Raw genomic sequence first — 15,255 nt, 5'->3', positions numbered from 1 at the left:
GAAACGCTCACACCGAGACTCAGCGGGTGATCTGCAGAGGGCGCTTGGCCCCACACTCAGCCCTTTTCCCTGACAGCCTCCACCGCCCAGAAAATTGCAGTTTCAGGAATTCACTTTCGGTTTTCAGTTTCGGTTTCCCAAACACCTGAGCAGGAAGGAGCGGGAAGGAACAGCCTTGTGGGCGGCCAAACGCCTGCGGAGGGGTAGCAGGAGCTCCCCAGCCCTTCAGCCTCTGGGGAAAGCCTAGAGGAGCCCAGAGAATCCAGCCGGGCTGGCCGCCTGGGCTGGTGAAGATGGCGCTCTTTGAGGTCCCGTCTCACACCCCTGCAGACACGCTGTCTGCCTTCGTGGAGCAGAACCTTCGGCCCGACCCGGACTGGAAAGAGGAACTGAAGGATGCCTGGCAGAGAATAGAGCGTTTCTTTCGGGAACGCTGCTTCCGTGATGAGCTGGTTCTAGACCAAGAAGTCAGGGTGCTGAAGGTGGTGAAGGTGAGCTCCTGGGGACTTAAGATTGACTTTGACTCCCAGCCCGTGTGACCTGGAGACCGTGTGACCTTGGGGGAGGGGTCGTTTCGTCTCTGGGCTGCCCCCTCTTTGATCCGGATTTGTTACAAGGAAGAGACGTGATAAACTGTGGCAAAGTGCCTTTGAACTGTAACAAGTCTGACAGAGGAGGATGATCAGGAGGAGGAAGAATTTTTTGGGATCCAGCTGATTTGGGGGGGGGGCAGGTGGAATACGAATAATAGGTCTGATAAAGTGGACGCTTTTGTTTCTAATTGAAGAAAACCTGTTGGGGTACCTGGGTGGCTTGGTGGGTTAAGCGTGGGACTCACGGTTTCTGCTCAGGTCATGATCTCAGGAAGGGGAGATGGGGAGATAGAGCCCCACTGGGAATCCACTGTCAGTGTGGAATCCTTCCTCCCCCCTCCCACCCCCCTCCATCGTGCTTTCCCTCTGGTGCTCTCTTGCTCTTGCTATAAAATAAAATCTTCTTATTTTAAACCTACTGTACCCTCCAAGTTATAATCTGTACTTTTCTCCTAAAATGGTACTATATCTACATAGTTATGCTAGAATCTATCTAGCAATTGTGAGTACTTCATGGGTTAAAAGGGATTTTTAGGAGCTGACCACATAATTCAACTTTTAACATATCACCTGTAAAGTTAAGCAGGCGAGGTAAACACAACACCAGGCCAGGTAGGCGCAAGGCAAGATTTATTAAAGGTACTCTCTGGCGAAGTTTCAGGGCTCAGGAGAAGGGGAGCCAGGAAAGTCCCTCTGGGAGGAGGTGGGCACCCTTGGGCGAGGTTCCGTGACTCCAGAAAGGGGAGTCGGGGAAGCTGCACTAGGAGGGAGTCGGTGGGGGTCTTTTATAGGGCCAAGGCAGGGCATGGGCTCACATCCATGTATGGTAAGGTATTTGGTGATCGGAGGGTATGGGGTAGAGGCTCCTGATACTCCTGTTTCCTGCATAGGTATTGGGTTACCTATGGAGACTTGACCTGGGCATACATCCTTTTGGCGGGAGAGTCAAGGGTTGGAGGGGGGAGCTGGAAGATGGCGGCCCAGGCGATCATTATTATTGTTCCTCTTGCTTTCCTGGAGCTGGGACCCAACATCACCCTAAATCAAAATTGCTTTGATCATCCTCTAGGTTTTGCTAATTTTGCTAGATGAAAGATATCTGTTAACCTACAAAAAAAAAAAAAAAAAAATTTAACAGCCAGTCACTTTATAACAAAGAATGGCAACTCAGCACAAGCCCCCTAGGACAAGACCATAGGCAAGTCCAACACACAAAGGAAAGGAATTAAGAAGAAGAAGGAGGAAGGTGCAGGAGTTGTTTTGAAGGGAAGTCCAGTCAGAGTAATGAGACTTTCTCATTGGCTGAGTTGCAGGGTAAATTTCTTATAGAAAATGCAATGTACATGATTTCCTGTTGGGGCCTGCAATTGATGTTTCTTTCCTGTTTACAGTTCTGTTGTGGTCTGCATGGATAATTCCTATAATTGGCGTTGGTACCCCTCCCCCTGGTGACCTCCCCCTCTGGCCTCAGACTCCGTTTTGTGAGGCTTCCCTTAATTTTCATGTATCTAATTACTTTTTTAAAAAACATTTTGTCATTTATTTGTCTGAGAGAGAGCACATACAAGCAGGGGGTACAGCAGGCAGAGGGAGAAGCAGGCTCCCTGCAGAGCAGGGAGCCCTATTCAGGACTCAATTCCCAGACCCCGGGAATCATGACCTGAGCTGAAGGCAGACGCCCAACCGACTGAGCCACACAGGCGTCCCATGAATCTAATTACTTAAGTAAATCAAGCTTCACCTGGGGGTGGTATTGTTAGGAGTAGCTGATTGGACACTTAGGTAATCAGGGCCAGGATCCCCAACAAGAAAACAGGGAGCGGGGACAGCTAAGACAAAATCCCGCCAGCATCCTGTTTCACAGCAAGACAAGACCACAATGGCATCCTGTCTAGCAGCCTCTGTAGGAGTGACTCTTACAGAATATCCTGAAACAAAGCAATTAACCACAAAACGTGGGTCACTGTCACAAGCTGAGACAGTTGGTTCTCCAAATGTCAGCCCAAATGAGCAGCAACACAGGAACAATAACCCAATAGGTAGACGGGGGCATGATCAAAGCTTGGACTGGTACACCTCCATAGCCAATCCACAGGGGGCCAACACTCCGGATGTTCAAGATAGTCCTGCAAAAGAGTTAATAAAAACCCCTGGATGGGAAAGCCAAAATGGCAACCCTCTGGGGTCCCCTCCATTGCCAGGAGCTTTATTCTATCGCTCAATAAACTTTGCTTTGCTGCCCACCACTCTGTCAGGTCTACCTCTTCATTCTTCCAAGCAGCAGGACCAAGAACCACGGGACTAGGGGGACAAAAATCCTCTAACACTGTGGCTGCCAAAAGAAGGATGTGCAGCCTTAAAGAATCTTTAGAGTGTTGTTTTGTTGTTGTTGTTGTTGTTGTTTGTTTTTTAGAGAGAGCAGCAGGGCTCGATCCCATGACCCTGAGATGACCCGAGCCAAAATCAACAGTCAGTTGCCCAACTGACTAAGTCACCCAGGCGCCCCCAAAGAATCTTTAAATAAAGAGTTGAAGGAGTGTGATCAGCAAAGCATGAGCTTCCAAATGGAATTTCAAGAAATAAAGGCTACTGTAGTTGCTTAAAAAGATACAAACTTTGCACTTCTGGACTCTGATTCTTCCAAATATCTGAACTTCCTGGAGTGATTGTGATGCATGCTTTCTGCTGTAGGCCTCCTTGAGCTTCTTTGATTTCAGGACCTAACACCAAAAAAGGAATGTATGTTAAATTTATTCTATGGATTTAAAAGTGTTGTGTTCCCATTGGAGACCTGCCATTTGTGTTACTTCAAATACCCATGACTTGAAGTTCCCATTCTCTCCTTTATGGGTAATACTACGCATGTCAAGTGAAGACTATTTGAAGAAGAAGAAAAAAAAATCACTTCCCCTTTTCTCTTGTTCTTGCAATGATCTTTATTTCTAGAAGCTGAAATACTCCTGCAATAGCTATGTCCAACTATTATGAGCAAGATCAACAATGCCTAGAGCCAAATATTTATTTATTTATTTATTTATTATTTTTTTAGATTTCATTTATTTATTTGAGAGAGAGTACAAGAGAACATGAGAAGGGAGAAGGTCAGAGGGAGAAGCAGACTCCCTGTGGAGCAGGGAGCCTGATGCAGGGCTCGATCCCGAGACTCCAGGGCCATGACCTGAGCCAAAGGCAGCTGCCCAACCAAATGAGCCACACAGGCATCCTGAGCCAAATATTTAAACACCGTATTTGGATAAACATTGGTAAACCAGTAATAGCATAAAGGACACACATTTGTAATGAACGTTTCTGTTTCTATATGAGGAGGAAGGAAGAGATTACATTGTGCGTTGTACATAATTCAACAGTTCTTTCTCTCTGCCTTTCTGGAACTTGTTAAGCACTAGATTTTCTAAGTTGCATCTAATTTCCCTGGTTTCATTTATCTCTATTGCGGTGAGAGTTCTGGAATTAATTCTTGAGTTCGATGCACTGATTTCACTGGATTTCCTACCATGAGTGGCCTGGAGAGTCTTCTAGGACCAGAAGTAACTTTTGCGAAGACATCTGGCCGTGTCTGATCACTGCCACCCCACTGACATCCATATGCTTTCTTTTTCTACTATTGTTTTTCCCCAGGTCAAGGAACCTGGTACCAAAGTTAAGATTACATAGGAATCTGGGGTCCAAACTGCCTCACGATTTTTGAAAATTACACTAGTAATTTCTGGTGCCAGCCAAGAGGAAGTAAGTTTCTTACAAACTGCCTCACAAATTATAGCTGAAACACTGGACAGACATCAAAAAGTATTTGAGAACTCTGTACAGTAAACAATAAGCAGACAGATGGGGGATGGAAGTCAAAACTCAAGGTACAACCTATAACAACGGGGATGATAGTGGAGCAAACTGGTAATATATGGAACAGCATGGATGGATGTCGAAAGCACTGTGCTAAGTGCACCTGGGTGGCTCGGTTGAGTATCTGACTCTTGATCTCAGCACAGGTCTTGAACTCAGGGTTGTGAGTTCAAGTTCTGCATTGGGCTCCACACTGGGTATGGAGCCTACTTAAAAGGGTTAGGGTGCCTGGGTGGCTCGGTCCTTAAGAGTATGCCTTTGGGGGGCACTTGGGCAGCTCAGTGGGTTAAAGCCTCTGCCTTAGGCTCAGGTCATGATCCCAGGGTCCTGGGATCGAGCCCCACATTGGGCTCTCTGCTCAGCAGAGAGCCTGCTTCCTCCTCTCTCTCTGCCTGCTTCTCTGCCTACTTGTGATCTCTGTCTGTCAAATGAATAAATAAAATATTTTTTTTTTAAAAGAGTATGCCTTTGGCTTGGGCCATGATCCCAGGTTGCTAGGATCGAGCCCCACATTAGGCTCCCTGCTCGGCGGGAAGCTTGCTTCTCCCTCTCCCACTCCCCCTGCTTGTGTTCCCTCTTTCACTCTCTCTGTCAAATAAATAAATAAAATCTTCAAAAAAATATTTATTTTGCTTAGGGATTACCTAAAAATAATTTCGTCCCCTTCTTGAATACTTTCCTAATAACGTTTAACATACGAAAAATGTGTACAAATCATAAAGGTACAGCCTGATGAATTTTCATAATGAATTCCCAAGTGTAACCAGCATGTAGATCAAAAAGTGAATGTTCTCCTCTCTTTCTTGCCAGAGACAACTGATCATAGCCCAAGTTTTAACAACATAGATTAGTCTCAACTGTTCTTGAATTTTGTATAAATGCAATCATATAGTATGCACTTTTTTGTGCCTTTTTACTCATCTTTTAAGATTTCATTTTTAAGTCACCTCCACACCCAGTGTGGGGCTCGAACTCACAACCCCAAGAACAAGAATTGCATGCTCCTCTGACTGAGCCAGCCAGGCCATCCCAGTTTGTCTTTTTTAAATATAACAGTGATGGGGCGCCTGGGTGGCTCAGTGGGTTAAGCCGCTGCCTTCGGCTCAGGTCATGATCCCAGGTCCTGGGTTCGAGCCCCACATCGGGCTTTCTGCTCAGTGGGGAGCCTGCTTCCTCCTCTCTCTCTGCCTGCTTCTCTGCCTACTTGTGATTTCTCTCTGTCAAATAAATAAATAAAATCTTTAAAATAAATAAATAAATAAATAAATAAATAAATAAATAAATAAAACAGTGATCCCTCCTTAATTTTATTAAAGATTTCATGAAATGTTAAAAAATGGACAGCAGACCCATCCACAAAGATCTGATAGGCCAGAAAGGACTGGCATGATACATTCAGAATGCTAATTGGGAAAAAAAAAAAAAAAAACCATGCAGCCAAGAATCCTTTTTCCAGCTAGGATGTCATTCAGAGTGGAAGGAGAGATCAAAAGCTTCCAGGATAAACAGAAACTAAAAGAATTTGTGATCACCAAACCAGCCCTACAAGAAATATTAAAGGGGATCCTTTAAGTGATGAGAGAGCCCAAAAGTAACATAGACCAGAAAGAAACAGTAACTTTACAGGTAATACAATGGCCCTAAACTAGTATCTTTCAATAGTTACCCTGAATATAAATAGGCCAAATAACCCAACCAAAAGACACAGGGTATCAGATTGGATAAAGAAGTAAGACCCATTGATACACTGTCTGCAAGAGAGACATTTTATTGTTGTTAAAGGGTTTTATTTATTTCTTTGACAGCACAAGGTGGAGCAGCAGGCAGAGGGAGAGGGAGAAGCAGACTCCCCGCAGAGCAGGGTGCCCAACCCAGGGCTCAATCCCAGGGCTCTGGGATCATGACCTGAGCCAAAGGCAGACACTTAACCGACTGAGCCACCCAAGTACCTCAACAGACTCATTTTAGACCCAAAGACACTTCAGACATAAAGTGAGGAGGTGGAAAACCATTTATCTTGCTAATGGACGTCAAAAGAAAGCTGGGGTGGCAATCCTTATATCAGACAGATTAGATTTTAAACCAAAGACTATAAAAAGAGATGAGGAAGGACCCTATAACATAATTAAAGGGTCCACCCTACAAGAAGACCTAACAATTGTAAATATCTATGCCCCTAACCTGGGAGCAGACTTGTATATAAACCAATGCATAACAAAGTTAAAGAAACACATTGATGATACAGTAATAGTAGAGGACTTTAACAACCCCTCCCCCACACACACTGAAATGGACAGATCATCCAAGCAGAAGATCAACCAGGAAACAAGGGCCTTAAGTGGCACACTGGACCTGATGGACTTCACAGATATATCCAGAACATTCCACCCTAAAGCAACAGAATACACATTCTTCTCAAGTGCATATGGAACATTCTCCAGAGTACATCACATCCTGGGTCACAAATCAGGTCTCAGGACAATGGCTGCATTTCTACACTTCTGAGAAAGAGAAAACAATTTTTGCTTTTCTTGTTGAGATTTCTTTTGACCAAATATTAGGAACATGTAGTTTTCTAGTTCATTCTCTGCAAGTGCATCAGCAGTAAGTGGGGAAAAGGACCAGGCAAGAAGATCATTTGCAAGTGAAGTAAATAAAGGCAGGCAGGACTTTCCATCATCCTCAGTCGCCCTCTAATGGGGAAACTTCATCATCACCTTGTCCATGAATTTGGATGCTTGTCCGTGACATCTAAATTCCTTTTCCAGATTTTTTCTTATCCAGGAGGAAAGATTTATGATGTACCTTTCAAGGCTACAGCTGGGCCTCATTCTATGAACACGTATGCTACCAATGCACTAGGGTTTCCAGCATCCTTCATATACACACATGCACACACACAATGTCCAAAATATATGTTTGTGCCTACACACACAAAATGTATGTACAAAATATATATGTTAAAGTCTGTCTGTCTAGGCCAGAAATATACAATAGAACTTTCCTAGTGATGGAAATTTCTCTACATGTACCCCCCATCACTCTCTGTGGGTGGCTATTGAGCACTTGGATGGAAATTAGTATGGCTGAAAGACTGTATTTATAAATTTCGTTTCATTCAAATGTAATTAGCCACATGTGGCTCTTGGCTACCATATTGGACAGCGTGGGTTTAGGCATCAAGCATCTCTGGAATAATACAAAAGAAGCTGGTAACTGTGGGTGCCTCTGCAGAAGGAGCTTAGGGCCTGAGGTGCAGTGGCGTTTTACCTTTCATTTATATCTTTGAATAGTTAATCATGCACTTAATTTGTCTAAATCAAATTTGTTGTCTAAATCAACAAAGTGGTCAGCAAAGTCCACCACATATGGAAGAGACCAAGGTCTCCTTTTGGCACCTATGTAAACAGCTTAACATGGGTGCCTCTGGCTTCACCCTGACCTCAAAGCTTTAGGCTCCAAGATAGGTGAAGCTTCAACATTAATTTCCTCCCCAGGGTGGCTCCTCTGGGAAGGGGACAACGTTGAACTACAGCTCTGATGTGGACTTGGTCTTGTTCTTGAGCTGCTTCTCCAGCTTCCAAGACCAGGCAGACCACCGCGAATTTGTCATCAACTTCATCAAGAAGAGACTGACCAAGTACAGCAGGAGCCTGGCCTACAGCATCACCATGGTCCCACGGAAAGAGACCACCAGGGTCCCCCGCTCACTGTCCTTCCAGGTCCAGCTCAGGAAGAACAGTAAAGCCATTGGAGTGGATGTGCTCCCAGCCTATGATGCTCTGAGTAAAGACAATAATGGTTTGGGGCCCGAGAAACTAATAGGGGGTCTTCACCAACCTGGCCTTGGGGGAGGTTTAGGAAAGTGGAAACCAGGGGAGAGAGGGTAGAGTTCGCTTTATCTGGGGGGGCTGCAACTCGAGCTGTATCTTGAAGTTAAGTCGTTCCATAAATGTATGTGCTACCATGCCCCATGCTGGGGAGAGAGGGGACTTTTCCCACCCAGCCCAAGGAGAGACTCCTCTGTGACCCTCTGGGAAACACCAGGATAAGAAAGCACTTCAAGGTCTTTGGAGTTAGGATTAGATAGGAATCATTTTAAAAACCGAACTCTTAATGTCTTTTAATTTTAGCTTTAAGACTTACTAACTGTGATCTTGGGCAAGGTATCTAACACCTCTAAGACTCAATGTACCAACCTGTTAAATGGGATAGTATCAGGTTGAACCATAGGAAATTGACAATATTTGACCATGTTTGATCCACAAAGATGGTGCTCCTTATGGTTCCACTTAATTTTACCTACTTCATGGAGCTGTTCTAAGGATTCCGTGAGCTTAGCCCAGTGCCCAACACAAGGTAAAGTCTTTGGCCATTGCGAGTCATTTAAAATCTCTGTGACTTTTGAGGGGGCTACCAAACTCGGTAAGCCTCTACCTGTTTTGATGTAAAATGGGGGAAAGAATACAGGAGTGGAGATTGTGTGAGATCATTTATGAGCCCTCTCTACCTAGCAGTTTTTTCCCATCTTCTTGTCCTCAGATGGTGGATTTTCTTAAACCAGGTTCTTTTCTCTCCCAGAAAATTTTTGCCGGGACTCTAAACCATCACCGGAAATCTATGAAGACTTAATAACCAGTGGTGCCCCCCCTGGGGAATTCTCGCCAAGCTTCACAGAGTTGCAGCGGCACTTTATGAAAAGTCGCCCTGTTAAGCTAAAGAACCTCTTGCGGATGGTGAAGTACTGGCACAAGCAGGTATGGGGCTCAGAGCGGGGCTGGGTACAGGGCTTGGGTGCCAGGGCTGGGCAGCTTGGGCCTGGGAGGTGCTGGACTGGGAGATACAGAGACAAGAGGGAGGGCAAGTGTATGCTAACTTTTTTTTTTTTTTTTTAAGATTTGTTTATTTATTGGGGGAGGTGGAGAGAGAGAGCAGGGTGAAGAGCAGAGGGAGAAGCAGACTCCCTACTGAGCAGGGAGCCTGAAGGGCTCAATCCTGGGACTCCAGGATCATGACCTGAGCTGAAGGCAGAGGCTCAACTGACTGAGCCACCCAGGTGCTCCGCCAATGTGATTTTCCACAGACTTCAGACTTCAGGCATTTCATGTAACAGCAGTGGGAAGAAAGCTGCTGTTTACTGAGCATTAATTGTCTTCTGAGTGCTCTGCATATTTTTTTGGTCTTTCCAGCAACCCTGTCATGTAGGCATTCTACATTAGCCCCATTTCAGGGATGAGAAAACTGAGGCTCAAGGGCTAAAGTTGGGCTGAGATTTAAACACCAAGGTGCCTGACTGTGCTATTAATCATCAAGGCTGGTTTTTATAATAATAACATTTCATAATAATAATAGTTTTCATAATAATAATCACTTTTTCTGATTATTTGAACATTACATTGGGCTTGTGAAAAATTCAAGTAATGCACAAAAAGAAGTATAAAAAGGAAGGTAAAATTCAGATGAAATGCCTGAAATGACACCAAAAACGTTTTTGGAGACTATCCCTTCATTCCTCTCTCTTTGTTCACAATGCTCATGCCCAGAGCTCACATAAGTGGACTCTCATGATGCCTTACTCTTCTGTAGTCCACTCTTTGCAAAAATGCATTTGCTTACTGATATTTGGAGTTGAACTTAGGGGAGTTAACCTGTTAATGTATTTCACATCTTTTTCCATTGGGTGTTTTGGGGTTTTTTTAATCAGTTGTGAGAGCTTTTTGTAAATTATGTAGATATTTACTGCTATTTCTCATGTATTACAATGTTTTCACCAATAGATTACTCCTCTATGGACCTTAATTAAAGTATCTCTGACAATATAATTTTTCTAATGTTTAAAATACACAAAGTTGGGGGGGCACCTGGGTGGCTCAGTCAGTTGAAGGGCAGACTCCTGATTTCAGCTCACGTCATCGTCTTGGCTCCTGGGATCCAGCCCCCAGTGGGACTCCGGTCTCAGCGGGGAGTCTGCTGGAGGATTCTGTCCCCCCACCCCCACCGCTACTCCTCCCCATGCTCAGGCAATCTCTCTCTCTTTCTAAAATGAATTTAAAAATCATTAAATAAAATAAAATACACAAAGAAGGATGCCTGGTTGGCTCAGTTGGAGGAGTGTGCGACCCTTGATCTTGGGGTCATGGGTTCAAGCCACACATATTGTAGAGATTACTTAGAAACAGACACACAAATAGGTCTGACTTTTCTGGGTTGTAGGTTTTCTGTCTTGCCCACAGTGTGTAGGTGGTCTTCTAATTTTCTTCTACTATGTTTCACATATTCTTTCACTCCATTTGTAAACTTTTTTGGTATTTGGTACCACAGTGGGATCATCTTTATTTTCTTCCAGATGGTGGACAAATTGTGCCAGCATCATTTGTTGGATTGCACGTTTTTTCCCATCTTCCATCACCCTTGTCAGTCTTTGTTAAGTTTTTTTAATCTACTGGGAACTAGTTCTGGGCTATCCATTCTGTTACACTTGGCTATTGCTTATTCTGACACCAAAAACATATTTATAAGACATATCTGAGAAAACAAATCCCAACCTCTCTCTTTTTCTTTCTCACAATTTTCTTGGATTTCCTAAGCATTTATTCCTATATTTGAATCTTAAGATCATTTTTCTCCCACTAAAAAACCGGTGGGATTCAAATTGTAATTGCAATAAATTTCTAAATGAATTTTTGAGGAACTGAAAATTTCGCACTCTTAACTCTTTTTCCATCTTTCCATTTGTTCTGGTTTTTGTGTTGTTTTCAGTGTGTCCATGTGCTTTTGTTTTCTTTAATTAGAACCTATATTCACCATACTGCATTGTCTCCCCCATTCCAACTCAAGAACATAGACTGATGGGGCCTAAGATGTCTATGAGAGGCTTCAGTTTCCCCTGTCGTGGAAATTTTGCTGGCCATGGGACGTAATCCTTCTAGAGACCAAGCTTCTAGACCCACTTCAAATTTCATGGATGTGCTACATAGTCCAGATATAAAATGGAGTTGACAAAGTAGTTATTTTCTTAATTATTTTTACTTATTTATTTTTAAGCAAGCTCTATACATGACGGGGTCTTGAACTCACAACCCTGAGATCAAGAGTACCATGTTCTATCTGTTGAGCCAGCCAGGCATTCCTGAAGTTGACAAAATATTACTGGGATCTAGAAAGAGAGAGAATTGGAAATTCTCAATTCCCAGGGTAGCAGCTCATATTTATTTTCTCTCTCTCTCTGTCTCCCTTTCCCCGCAAACCCACAGAAATTGAAACCTAAATATCGAAATGCAGCATTGCCCCCAAAATATGCACTGGAGCTATTGACCATCTATGCCTGGGAAATAGGCACAAACCAAAGCGACAACTTCATCCTGGATGAAGGGTATAGAGCTGTGATGGAACTCCTCATCAATTATCAAAACATCTGCATATATTGGACCAAGTACTATGATTTCCAAAATGAGACTGTCAGAATCTATGTCAAACAACGTTTGAAGGAACACAGGTGAGTAGATTGGTGGCATTATTTTCAGCTTCAAGGAACAGGAAACCCAACTCACACGCTTTTTTAAATAAGGGGAATTTATTGGCTTTTGTAACTGAGAAGCCCAAGGATAAATGAAGCTTCAGGTATGGTGTGATCCAGATGTTCGCTATTTCATCAGGGTTGCAGTCTGTGAAATCACTCAGCCCTACCCTTCCCTGTGTTTTGCCTTTGAATTCAGACGAATATGATTACATCAGTTCTAGTCTCCTCTTCTGCCCTCATCCCTTTCACTACAAGAGAGAGTGCCTTTGCCCTAGCGTTCTAAGCAGAATCCCCGAGATTCACTCTGACCAGACCAACTTAGGTTACACCTTTAATCACAAACAAGGTTTAGCTTGCAGGGAGGCCTCCCTACACAGAGGCCTTGCACGTCCTACAGACTTCAGTGACAGAGGCCAGAGTCCTAAGTGTGATGGAGATCTACTTCCCTTTCTCTCTCCCAGGCCAGTTATCCTGGACCCAGCTGATCCTACCAACAACCTGGGAAGCAAAAAGAGATGGGACCTGGTGGCCAGAGAGGCTGTTCGTGAACTGGAACAGGCCTGCTTCAGGACTGACGACCCCAACCAGGCCTGGTACATACAGGTATGATCATCCCCATGCCATCCCATGCCTCAGTCATGACCCAGTGCTGACCTCACTTCAGCACCCTCCCCCCAGTGAACACCCTCTGGCCACAGCACCTCTAAGTTTCTGGCCACAGCACCTCTAAGCCCCCGGGACAGGTAGCAACCCCCCCCCCCCCCACCATGGAGATGTCCCAGGCAACCAAATGTGCAAGTCTTCCCCTTCTACTCTAAGTATCTGGCCTCAGTTCTTTCATCTGTAAAATGGGCAGTTTCTTCCCTGCTCTGTAGCCACTGGAAAGATATAATCAAAGACTTTATCACATACATACCCCCTGTGGGGTAACATTTTCCCTATTATGCGTTGTTGAAAGCTCAACTTCTTGCTGTCAAAAAAGATTTAAGGGACACCTCGCTGGCTCAGTCAAAAAGCATGTGACTCTTGATCTCAGGGTTGTGGATTTGAGCCCCATGTTGGGTGTAGAGATTACTAAGAATATTTAAAAATAAGTTTTATTTTTTAAAAGAGAGAGATTTCAGAGATGTATCCAGAAACGATCAGTTAGGAGCACTGGATTCCACTGCAGACAGCAACACCCCTAGTGCGCCACCCCCCTTCCCCATTCACGGGTTTCCCCCACATGACCATGGCAGTCCTGGGTCTGAACACTATAGGAATCCAGGGTTCAAAGACCAGGACGTGGCTATCGGCTCAACCGAGAGAGACCTCATTTCCCTAACCTGCTACGCCCCTAGAGATCTCACTGCCAGTCCCACATCTCGTAGCCTGCAGGGAAATCCTGTGGCTGGCCTCAAAGGCAGATCTCCAGCAGTTCCTCACGCCTGAGAAGGACCTGCCACCCAGCCCTGGCCCATTGACGGGCATGTCCAGTGGACCAGGAGGCTCCCACAAGGCAAGATTCACGGGACTGTCCTCCAGCTCTTGCTAAGAACCCTCCCCACCACCTTTTTTAATATTATCGTTTTGTGAAAATGTTTAGCAAAGAATTTTAAAAATAACACTGTTGAAAAGAACACACAACTAAAGTAAGTTGCCTTCCCATCCCAATCCCCAGGCTCTCGGTACCGCCTTCTCCCCAACATCCATTTATCGATGTCCCGCATCTCCTTCCGTGGATAGATACGCCGCACACACACTAGCACGCTCCTGTCTGACTGTAATCTAACTTTTTTGCCTTTTTGCTTTTATTTACTTAGACGATTCAGCTACTTATGTTACTCAGTTAAATTATCAGAAAGGCAATTCCATATCCACACCTGTAGACCTAAAAGGGCTTGACCATGTAACACAAAGTCCAAAGCAGGATATTTTTGAGCATGAAATGGGGTGATGCTAATTACGCCGGGACGAGGGACACACACTTGGACTAGACTTCGAGTCCCCCTGGATTAACAGCTATATCATGATCCAATGGAGGAAAGTACCTTCTCTTTTGTGACCACTGCCCCACTGAAAGATTTTTAGGCTGCTTCCAGACTTTTGCTATTACAGTGGATATCCTTGACCACACGCCCCTGTGCCTCCATCTGTTAAATGATTTAACCTAGAGTAGCCCAAACACCTGTGTAGGTGTTAATGTTATCCCCATGGGACAGATAGGGACTCTGAACAGTTTGGCACAGGAGGAATGGTTACTTCAAGAACTGCTGCCAGTTGTGACTCTGATCAGGGTGAGTCAGAAGGCAAGTCAGGCGACTCAACGGTCCGGTAAGCCTAGGATGATCAGGTGTTCTGCTCTGCCTGGGACAGTTCCAATTTATACCTGCTGGCTGAGAAAATTACCAACAGCACTTTCTCCTACCGTAAGTATCTTCGTAGGCAATCAATCATATTGTCAGTGGGCAGGAAAGGGAGGATTTGGAGACAACAGCCATGACGGTGAGATGTCCTTATCTGGTCCTCCTTCCCTTCCAGCCAGCAAGGGATGTCCAGGTGACGGTGAAAAAGGCAGGAGAGGAGGCCTGGACATTCTCAGTGAACCCCTACAGGCCCATCTGGAAGATGAAAATAGAGATCAGGAGGATGTGGGGCTTCGACGGGCAGCAGCGTCTCTCCTTCCTTGAGCCGGGTGGGGAGAGACAAATGCTCAGCAGCCGGAAGACACTAGCAGATTATGGGATCTTCTCTAAGGTGAACATCCGGATACTGGAGACCTTCCCTCCTGAGATTCAGGTCTTCGTGAAGGACTCTAAAGGCCACAGCAAACCTTATGCCATCCACCCTGAGGACTCCATCAGTGACTTGAAAGAGAAGATTGAGGAAGCTGGGGGAATTTCTGTGGTGGATCAGATACTAAAGTTCCAGAATCGGACACTGCGGAATCACCGCAGCCTCTCAGACCTGCAGATTAAAGACTGTGACACCATCCTACTCATGAGGAGAAACTGAGTGAGGACAGGATTAAGGTATAGGCAGGGAGAGATGGGGGTCCCTGGCTAGGCTCTGAGACTATTCCTGGCAAGCAGAAGCACCAAAACAGAGTGAACAAGAGATAAGGGAACAGCCCCCTGGCCTTGGATGGCTGATGGTCGGCAGTATTTTTCTTTAGTGGCTACAATGTATTGTAGAAAATGAACAAACCTCAAAGAAGTACGTCATTAAAGGTGTTACCAATAGTCCATGCTCAAGTCAAGACGGCACCAGAAACTCAAGGCTATAAGTCACCCAGTCACTTCT

The 15,255-nt window shown here is 44.9% G+C and overlaps 1 protein-coding gene across 1 annotated transcript; it reads left to right on the top strand.

The window, feature by feature from the left end:
* The first annotated feature begins 215 nt into the window (after nucleotides 1–215).
* Nucleotides 216–14,985, top strand: LOC111156445 (2'-5'-oligoadenylate synthase-like protein 2). The gene is made up of 6 exons (XM_022517358.1): nucleotides 216–491; nucleotides 7,952–8,240; nucleotides 9,036–9,211; nucleotides 11,708–11,949; nucleotides 12,435–12,576; nucleotides 14,494–14,985. The coding sequence occupies exons 1-6, from the start codon at nucleotides 294–296 to the stop codon at nucleotides 14,965–14,967; spliced, it is 1,521 nt and encodes a 506-aa protein (XP_022373066.1). The 5' UTR covers nucleotides 216–293; the 3' UTR covers nucleotides 14,968–14,985.
* Nucleotides 14,986–15,255: the final 270 nt, after the last annotated feature.

The sequence above is a fragment of the Enhydra lutris genome, unplaced genomic scaffold (genome assembly GCF_002288905.1).
Source record: "Enhydra lutris kenyoni isolate GAN:26980312 unplaced genomic scaffold, ASM228890v2 scaffoldscaffold46, whole genome shotgun sequence".
NCBI classification, from domain to species: Eukaryota; Metazoa; Chordata; class Mammalia; order Carnivora; family Mustelidae; genus Enhydra; species Enhydra lutris.
This window is presented reverse-complemented; position numbering and strand designations above follow the sequence as displayed.